The sequence below is a fragment of the Pygoscelis adeliae genome, unplaced genomic scaffold (assembly GCF_000699105.1).
Source record: "Pygoscelis adeliae isolate BGI_AS28 unplaced genomic scaffold, ASM69910v1 Scaffold226, whole genome shotgun sequence".
NCBI classification, from domain to species: Eukaryota; Metazoa; Chordata; class Aves; order Sphenisciformes; family Spheniscidae; genus Pygoscelis; species Pygoscelis adeliae.
Window position 1 is genome coordinate 1,841,570 of NW_008824983.1, and position 9,132 is coordinate 1,850,701.

A 9,132-nucleotide genomic window follows, 5' to 3' on the forward strand; every position below is an offset into this window, starting at 1 on the left:
AAGAGAGCATCCCTCTTCCTCCCGCCGCTCCCCCCTCCCTTCCCTCCCCGTAGCGTAGAGGAAAGCGCCCTCTTCTACGTAGGAAAGGTCAAGTCCTACAACGCACAACCCACGGTCATTACTGTACTGTGACCCGGGGTGTACTGGGGAGGAACGGCCGGGCGTCCCGTGATCAAAAACACTGGGACTTTTTTTTTTTTTTTTCCTCTTGCGATGGGAATCTGTGGAATTAGACAGCATTTTAGCCTCCTGCAATCACCTTGTGTGCAAATCGCCATCGGAAATCCTAGGGGACCAGGAGAGACGGAGAGAGAGGAAAAAATAAATAGCAATAATAGTAGTAATAATAACAGCAATCATCGTCATTAGCCTGTGATATTGCTGCATTTTGCCTGAAGCTGGCAGGAAGGACGATGTGCCCTCGTGGCTAGAGTTCTCTCCGTCTAAAGGCAGACCAACAACAACCAGAACAAAAAAAAAAATCAAACCCCAAATCAACAGCAACCCGAGTCACTGAAAGATCGAGAAGGAATGTTTTGTGGACCGGGTATATTTAATCTGTAAGGGAGGAAACCAAAAAATGTGCAATCCATCCTCATTGATCTGGAGGTCTACAGCCCAGCGCGGGATCCTAGCTGTCAGTCTCCGTGGGGATATATTTTTTGCACAGGCGAGAGACTTCTGGATGCTGGGGTAAGATTTTCATGCTCTTCCTGGAAGCTGCTGAATGTTTCTCCTCTCCCCCTGCTCGGTAGTGAATTAAGCAAACAAGCCAACAACAAACACCCACCCGGTCCCCCCGCAAAGGCCCCCGCATGACTGGAGCAAAGTCATTTGGAGGGCCTTTGTGGAGGGTTTCCCAGGCCCCCCCCCTCCCCCCCAGCCCACCCACCCACTCAGCTCCCTTTCTCCCACGGTGTATGAGGCCGAAGCGCCGCTTCTGCTGCGGGGACCTGGGTGAAGAAGGCTGCCCGGGCTGATGCTAATAGAGCCGAAGAGCCCGCTGAGAAAAGTAAGGCTGCTTCTCCTAGGTTGGGTGCTGGCTCCACCTTTCCGAGAGATGCTGCTTCCCATTCTAGCATAGGTGGAAAGCAGCGAAGGCTCTCTTGGCAGGAAAGTGGGCCGGAGAGGCTGGGGTCAGAGCCCAGGACGCGGGCAGGCTTGCAGATAGAGCTGCTGGTCGCTTGGCTTTCTGCTGCGCCGGGCTGTCTTGCAGAGTTGGGTCAGGCTGCGTGGAAAAGCGGCTCCTCGGTTTTACTCCGGGTTGTTTTATTCTCGTGTGTTCGACTCTGAAATTATTTTAATCGTTCAAGAGCCGGGGAGGAGGGTGGACGGCTCTGTGTGGAAGAAAGCAGGGGAAGGATGTTTAACCTGTCTGCTTTTCGCCATTGCCCGTGTGTATCTAGAGAGAAAAAAAATGCCAGCCGGGCGCTGTAACCTGCCAGTTTAAATTAATCTGAACTTCGTCGTAATCGCCTTGGTTTGAACACACCAAGCAAAGTGCTTTTATTTATTCCTGATCGTATAAATCGGCCTCTCTAGTCGGCTTGGGCTAGGAGTAACGGAAAAGCAGGGTGGTTTAAGTCTGGTTTTAGTCTTCGAGATGCCCTCGGGTAAGCATAAATGATGGGTTTTAATACAAAGCAATCTTGGATGGGCTTCGTCTCCAGCTAGTGGTTGGTTTATGTTTAAATACGTGAGGGTTTGTAAAATACCGTGTTGTATGGCCGCCTGATGGTAAAATAAAACCGAAAGAGAAAGGACGAGTAACCCACACACTCCACCTGGGTTGATTCGGGGGATTTTGCCCAAATTCCCCCGGCCTCTGTGTTGTGGACTTGTCGTGCTGATGCGCCCAAATTTCTGTAGGAAATGATATTAGTATCGGCGTTCTCTGAAGAGTCGGGAAAGGGAAATAAGCGGGACCGTGAGCGGGTTTCCACCCCGCCATAGGCAGGAGCAGCCATATTAGGCTTAGAGGGAGAGCTGTTTTTACGGGTATCTTTCCCTGACTTACGAGAGAACAGACAAGAAGCGGTCCTCATAGAGCCGGCTGAGCTGTACGTGGGCATACGATTGCATCCTCAATTGCAGCGCGTATTTTAAGCTCGTGGTAGACAAATAGCTCCCTACAAAGGTTACACAAGTACAGGTACCTTCATTATAATGCAATTCTGAGAGCCCATCAAAATATGAAGTTGGGGCTTTGAAGTTGTTGATTTGACAGCCCCGGTATAGTGATACTTCCTGTACCCGCCCCCTAAAACAATCCTTGATGAAGAAATGTCTTTACCTCGGTGGGTTTCACGATATGTGGATAAGGCTCTCCTATAAAGTCAGCAGTGTGGTACAGTAAAATCTGATGTGTTTCCTGGCGAGTGGGGCAAAATAATAAAAAAAGAAAAATTGAAATACCTTTATAAATCACTGTTAAAATTCAATGTGCATTAGAGAGAACCTTATATCCTATAAAATTCAATTTAGCTGAGAATATCAGTCGATTACCTTGACTTGAGCTTCTGTGGCAAAGTGGGGATCTTGGCATCACAGGAACAGTCTAGCTCTACGACGAGCTTGTCTCAGCGTTGAGGCATTTGACTTTCTGATGCTCTTAATCTAGAGGGCACATTATATATCTCATAACTCTAGTGTGTTGTTTGCATCCTGAATTGGTAGGCAGAAAAATGCTCGTTTGTCAGAGGCAACGCAGTAGGAATTTCTTCCTCTCACTGAATATATTTCCCGGATTAACAAACCTAAGGTCAAGTTCAAGGCATCAGTTGTAGCAATACTTTTAAATGTGAGTCGGCATGGGAATGCTTTGGCGGACTTTTTTTTTTTTTTTCTTAACGTGTAGGGCAAAGCGTCATTCCGGGCTGGGGGTGAACTTTGCGTGGGCACATCGCCTGGGATGTGGCCGTCCGTAGGGATAACCGCGTCGTTTAATAGCACCGCACTTTCAAGGGATTGCTGGGGATGTTCCCTAAACCGCTCTGATTAATGCCACATAAGATACATCGGCATGAAATAGGACTGGAACGTGCTTACTACAAACGGCGCTGATGACCCAGGTCTCTGCGGGTCTGGGTGGGAGTCGGTGGAAAGTGCCTGCTTTGCTGTACCGGCGGATTATAACCAGGGAAATTTGCTTTCGCACTTGTTTTAGAGCCCGCCGCTTGGTCTAGACAACCCTCTCCCGCACCCTGTTTTTGTCAGAAGTCTCTTGCACCTGTATCTGGATAGTAAAAATGGTGTGGGGGGGGGGGGGGGGGGAAGAATGAATGACTGGATATGCGTTTTCATGTGTCGGGAAAATCTCACAGAGCGTTCAAGGGGAGAAAAGGAGACATTTATGGTAGTATCGCCAGTCAATCAGTTTCTGATATACTTGACCGTCTGAGAAAACACCTCCTTATGCCCCCCTTATTGTCAAATCTGCCTCCGCTCTCTTTCAGGAGCAAGCTACGAGCAGTAAATATAAACAAAATCTTAGAGGGGTTCAGCGCCCCGGAGCCTGGGGGCGCGCAGGGCTGGAGAACCGGGGAGTGAGGGGACAGGGCGTTATGAGAAACTCCCCGCGCTTGTGAAGGCGCCGGGAGTCTGTCACAACAGCAAATCGTTTGGCTGCAAGAAAACAGTTGTCGAAAAAGAGAAGTTATCTATCTGGAAGAAGCTTCTCTCTTGAAAAAAAAGCCCGCGACATTTCGGCTTGTTGCAGCTATCGGAGTCAGGGTCTGCCTTCAGATAGAGCCCTCGGGTGTTCATCAGCGCAACGGGATGCAAAATATCATGGTGGGTCGCCACCGACGGGTAGGTCTCTTTAGGTCCGTAGCCGTTTAATCCTAATGATCAAACTAAACGGGAGGGTTGGGAGGAGGAAAAAACCACCCCCACCCCCACCCCCCCCGAGGCTTTTCCATCTCAGCGACTTAAAAAGACACAGAGGGTGACGGAGGAAAGGATTTCGGTAACTGATATTGAAAATCGATCTAAATATTCTACGCCCAGACAAGCGCAGCCTTTTGCGATGTTCAAGCCTCTGAAATAATGCAATGCGATTAAATACAACAACAAAAGTCAGAATAACCTTGACTTGAATCCTGTTTACATCTGCCCTTTCTCCTTACACGTATTCTGCAGTTTCCTAGCAAAATCACAACCATACCGCTTCAGGTTTTGGACAATAAATAGTCTGTCCCACATCACAGCACGGGGCTTCCATCTCGCCGATATAAAAAATCGCCTATTATTTACATTCTTTGAAAAATCTTAGCTAACTGTTGCAACACTTCCTTCTATTGCAGTGTTAAGGGAACATATTTAGTTTAAAAAAAAAAACAACCAACAGATGGCTATGTATAGCTCCTTTCCATAACGGACAAAAAGGCAAACAGAAAAGAAGAAACGCCAGTTAAAAACTTCTGAGCCCGAAAAATTTAAAATCGAAACAATAAGCACGCTTTTCTGCAGCTGCATTCCTGGCAAATTTTGCGAAGAATTATCGCCTTCTGGCCTTATTTTCATCGGAAAAGGTGGGAAGGGTTTGCGCATTTCGTTGGCAACAACGTTGCGAATTCCCTAATATCACGTTTTTCGAACAAGCCTTTGTAGACCGTAATCAACCCGCAAGTTTACAAAACACTGTCCTAATTCCTGAGATGTTTCCTCCCGCTCGAGCCCTAACACCCCTCACCCTTCCTATGCGAGAGGAGCAGCAGCGACTGAAGCCAGAGATCGCGTAATATTTTAATTCGCTCCTCTTGACGCAAATTCCTTTTAGCGCACGTTTCTCCTGTTAATTACAGGCACCCACCCTATTGGCAAGGTAATTGGTCGGCTTCAGATTTTTTGCAAGCCGAACAGGGTAGAAAACCACAACAGTTTAGATACTATAGAACTTGACCTTTCGGAGACGAGCCGTAGTAAGTTAAACAGTTCCCTTCGCACGCCATCTGTATATTTAAAAGCTAGGCTATCGAGGCGTCCTAGCTCTGTTTATATTCCTGCAAAGAAGAGATGTGGCTTTTTTCCCCTCGCTTTGTTTAGCTTAGCTATGGGCCAATGTGCTCACAGTCTCCCCACCTCTTGGCCGCGCTTGTCCTTTGCAAAACCGTCCTGCCGCAGAGCTCCCAAATTCAGGGCGGTTTTACCCTCTCTAATCCGGCCGAAATACACGGCGCGGCGTAACGAATGCATTTTGCCTCTCCAGACGAAATGCCTGCCTTTGTTTATGTTGTTTTCAGGGAGGTTAGCGGGGGGAAGGCTCGGTTTTCCCCCTTCCTCAACGCGGAAGTCCCAATTACTGTATTCAAAGAGCAATTCAACGTTAGACCAAATAATCAACACTGATAATTGTGCTGAACGCAGCAACTTAACAGCAGGCTCCCTTCAATTACCCACACATTCCGGGGCTTTAAGCGTACATTATCTCTGTTTCACTTAACAGCAAATAAAGCGGAGAGCAGCCCGTGCCTTGGGGTGGCTGCTCGCTCCCAGGCGAGCTGCGCCCCTCGCAGCCTTCCCCGTCAGCCGCCCCGCTCGTCCTGCGGGCGGAACCGGGAGGCGTTTCGGGGTCCCCTCGCGTGGCAGGCAAACCCGCTTGAAGAAGCAGGCTGCCTGGTTTGGGGAGGGGGGAGGCCAGCCCGAGCGAGTCAGCAGTGGGCATCGGGGCTGCACGTGCGCCTGCTGTGCAAGCACACATACGCCCAGACACACGCACGCCCACGCACACCCGCGCGCAGGCACACACGCGCCCATTTCCAGTCGCCTTCTCGCCCTTCTTGCCTTAATTTCCCTTTGTTTCCCCGAGGCAGCCCCCACCTCTGGCACGGCGGAGCCTCGCGCGGCGCCACGGCCCCGGCTGCAGAGAGGAGCGGGAAAGAGCCCCGTACAAACCTGTGCCAGCTCCGCTCCCCATTTCTAGCCCCAAGGTTTGAAATTTATTGAAATGCAAGAGGGGGGCTGCTGCAGTGAGTCCGAGGAGGTGGCGTCCCGCGAGTAAGCGCTGGGCAGCTCTGTCATGTCTGCTCTGACACAAGCTGAAGTTGACTGCCAAAGTGCTATAAAACCGCAGGTCAGTCTAGAACTGTTTTCGGTTCTCCTAGACGCGCCGTGTTCAATTATAGCCTTAAAAGCCCTAATACAAGTGCAAGAATTTGTTTGCCATCACACAGAGGCGGGGCGAGGCTCTGCAATGGTGGCGCCTTTGTTATCTCAAAGTCACCGAAATCCTTATACATTCCTTTTTGTTCGAAGGGAGGGGTGTCTGCGTGGGTGCAGGGTGTGGGGAGAGGTTTTTCATCGACGGAGTGGAAGGGTGGGGGGACACACAGGAAAAATAAGCAGCGCTCGGATAGCAAAAGAGGGCTTCCGACCCCCCACCCCCACCCCCGCAAAAGCTAGGGGGGAACGTAAATGCGAGCAAAGTATAGCGTTAAGGAAAGAGCCAGCCAGAGCTCTTCCACCCCCCACCCAAGTTAAAAAAAAGAAGAGGGGGAGAGAGAGGGAAGCCCCCCAAACCCTTTTACAATCCCTAAACGACACTGCACTCTTCTGCTGGCGGTTTTGACGACATGCAATCTCTTTCCATCCACTTTCTAGCAAATATGTCAAGCCGGAAGATTAATTCATTAATTCCAAGTTCAGCTCGCAGACATGCAGTTAGCGTAAGAAGTTCTTGCAGCAAACCAAAATAAAGAGTTCATTACAGGGATACGTCCAGAGCATTTGATTTGTGAACGGTAACCCTTGTAAAATAAGAAAAAGGCATATAAACATTAATGCTAATAAATTAGTTTACTCCACTACAAAGTAATTACTTGATAATATTGAATTTACAGCTTGAATTCAAACGCCATAGTTAACTATAACGCAGGGAAAATACATAATGAGAATATTTTCTCTGTGCACAACATGATTAGATTTGTTATTGAGTCAGTTACGATAAGCTAAGCAATAAATAAACAAATCGATGTTGACATTTAAATACCGAAGATCTCCAGAATTTACTAGAGAACTTTCTCCGGATATATAAATACTTCCACAGCGCTGCAGAGGAAGAGGGGGGAAAATCCAAATATTCTTTCAAAAAAACCCTTCCATTAGCCTCCAAAGTCCACGGGGGCATGGATCTTGAATTACGTCTGATTTCCTAAGAGCACCGACTTCACAATAGCCTTTTGCCGTTCTGTTTTTCTATTTTGATGAAATCCAGCCGGAACCCAAATATTTCTTTTCTGAAATCGAGCATCAGAATAGCAAAAAAATATTTTTTCCGAGAGCCTAGGGATGTCCATGCCTCAAAAGGTGCTGTATTCTTTGGCGTATTTCTCTGTTTTCTTTGGCTCTGCTCGTTCGGTGGGGTGTGCATTTTTATTGGCAGAGAAGTGCTTTTTAGTCTCTGCCCTGTACAATCCGCTTTCTATATCATCCCTTTCATGCAACAATAGTAAAAGTTTAACCACGTTTTTAAAACAGGTCTCCCTGGGTCTCAGCCTTCAGCGACGGTAGGAAGCAAAAAGGAAAGTATCTCGGTACGGCAAGTTTGTTCCTAGGGGTTAACAGTATGTCAAGTAATTTTAGCTAGGCTTCTGGCAATTAAACTCGGAGTATTTGTCAAGCCGGGGTAGCCCAACATCCACTGGTTTTCCAAGTATTTAGCGGCAGCGTTGAGGCGGAGAGATCAGCAAACACTCTAGCTCCGTGGTCTGCAATTTAAAGGGCTTTCTGGCGTTGCGAATGAGGCAAGGGACGGTTTGGAGGGGGTGAGGAGAGGGAACCTGCGTCCTGGGAACCCGACATTGTTAACTACCTCCAGTAAAGCCTGGCTGAAGCCGCGCGGGGTATTTGAGGTTAATATGTAAGTAAGGGAAGGAAGACACTAACCGCTTCGGAAGTGAACATGAATGCAAGCATGTAATCTATTCACCATGAAAATCAGTACAGACTTGACCCTGGCACATTCTTCCTAGTAACGTTTCCAGAAAACCCTTGCGAGGAGAGGGCTTTTTTCTTTTTTTTTTTCTTTTTTTTTTCGGGGGGGTGGGAGCCCAAACCGAACCAAAACAAACTAAAGAACAAAGAACAAAAAAAAAAAAAAAAAGGGGGGGGGGGGAGAAAAAAAAAAAAAAAAAAACACCGCTGCCGATTTCTTCAGGAGCGTTTCCTGCGCGGAAGCAGCTTTCCCGAAGAAACCGTGCCTGCATCTCTCCTGTGCCCTCCTTCTCGGAGCCTGCCAGCGAGCCGCCGAACGCCCCAGCAAGCACACAAACAAACAGAAAGGTCTCACCTAGCCCTGGGGGGATTGCTAAGCCTCTCTACTCCAGAGCCAGTGGGTGCCACGGGCCGGGCGGCTAAGTCTGGGGCGGTGGCAACGCGCCTTTGTGTCCTCTAAGGCTACCCCCCGGGCCAACCTGCGCTCGGCTCGCCCTTAGGCGCTGGCGACGGCGATGGCCACAAAGGGAGCGGGGCCCGGACCCGCCGCTCGTCAATGTCAACGTCGGGCCACGTGACCGCACCTCCCTGCCGCCGCCGGGGAGAGCTTTCCACGTCAGCTTACGTCTCCCCATCTCTTACTTCACGGATCTGCTTCAAAGAGGCAGCTGCGTTAGAGAATCATGTTAAGCTCAGCTAATGCGGAGAAGCCGAGGTAGCCCTAATGATGGATTTTGATGAGCGTGTTCCTTGTTCCTCTAACATGTATTTGCCAAGTTGTACTTACTACGTCTCGGGTCCTGATTTTTCCAGCCTCCCTTCTTTTTTGCCCCAGACCCCGTCTTCTCGCCCTATGACATACTCCTACTCCTCCAACCTACCCCAGGTCCAACCTGTGAGAGAAGTTACCTTCAGGGAATATGCCATTGATCCCTCCAGTAAATGGCACCCCAGGAACAATCTGCCCCACTGCTACTCCGCAGAGGAGATCATGCACAGAGACTGCTTGCCTGCCACCAACACTGCTAGCATGGGCGAGATGTTCGGCAAAAACACAGCTAACGTCTACCACCCCAGCACCAACGTCTCCTCCAATTTCTATAGCACGGTGGGCAGGAACGGGGTCCTACCCCAGGCTTTCGACCAGTTTTTCGAGACGGCTTATGGCACGGCGGAAAACCTGGCCTCGGCGGACTACCC

General features: G+C 49.2%; 1 protein-coding gene across 1 annotated transcript; it reads left to right on the forward strand.

The window, feature by feature from the left end:
- Positions 1 to 8,579: 8,579 nt before the first annotated feature.
- Positions 8,580 to 9,130, forward strand: HOXA11 (homeobox A11; the record flags this gene model as incomplete). The annotated part of the gene is made up of 1 exon (XM_009325750.1): positions 8,580 to 9,130. A coding segment is annotated over exon 1 (474 nt), but the record flags the coding sequence as incomplete, so codon positions are not given.
- Between the last annotated feature and the right edge of the window lie 2 nt (positions 9,131 to 9,132).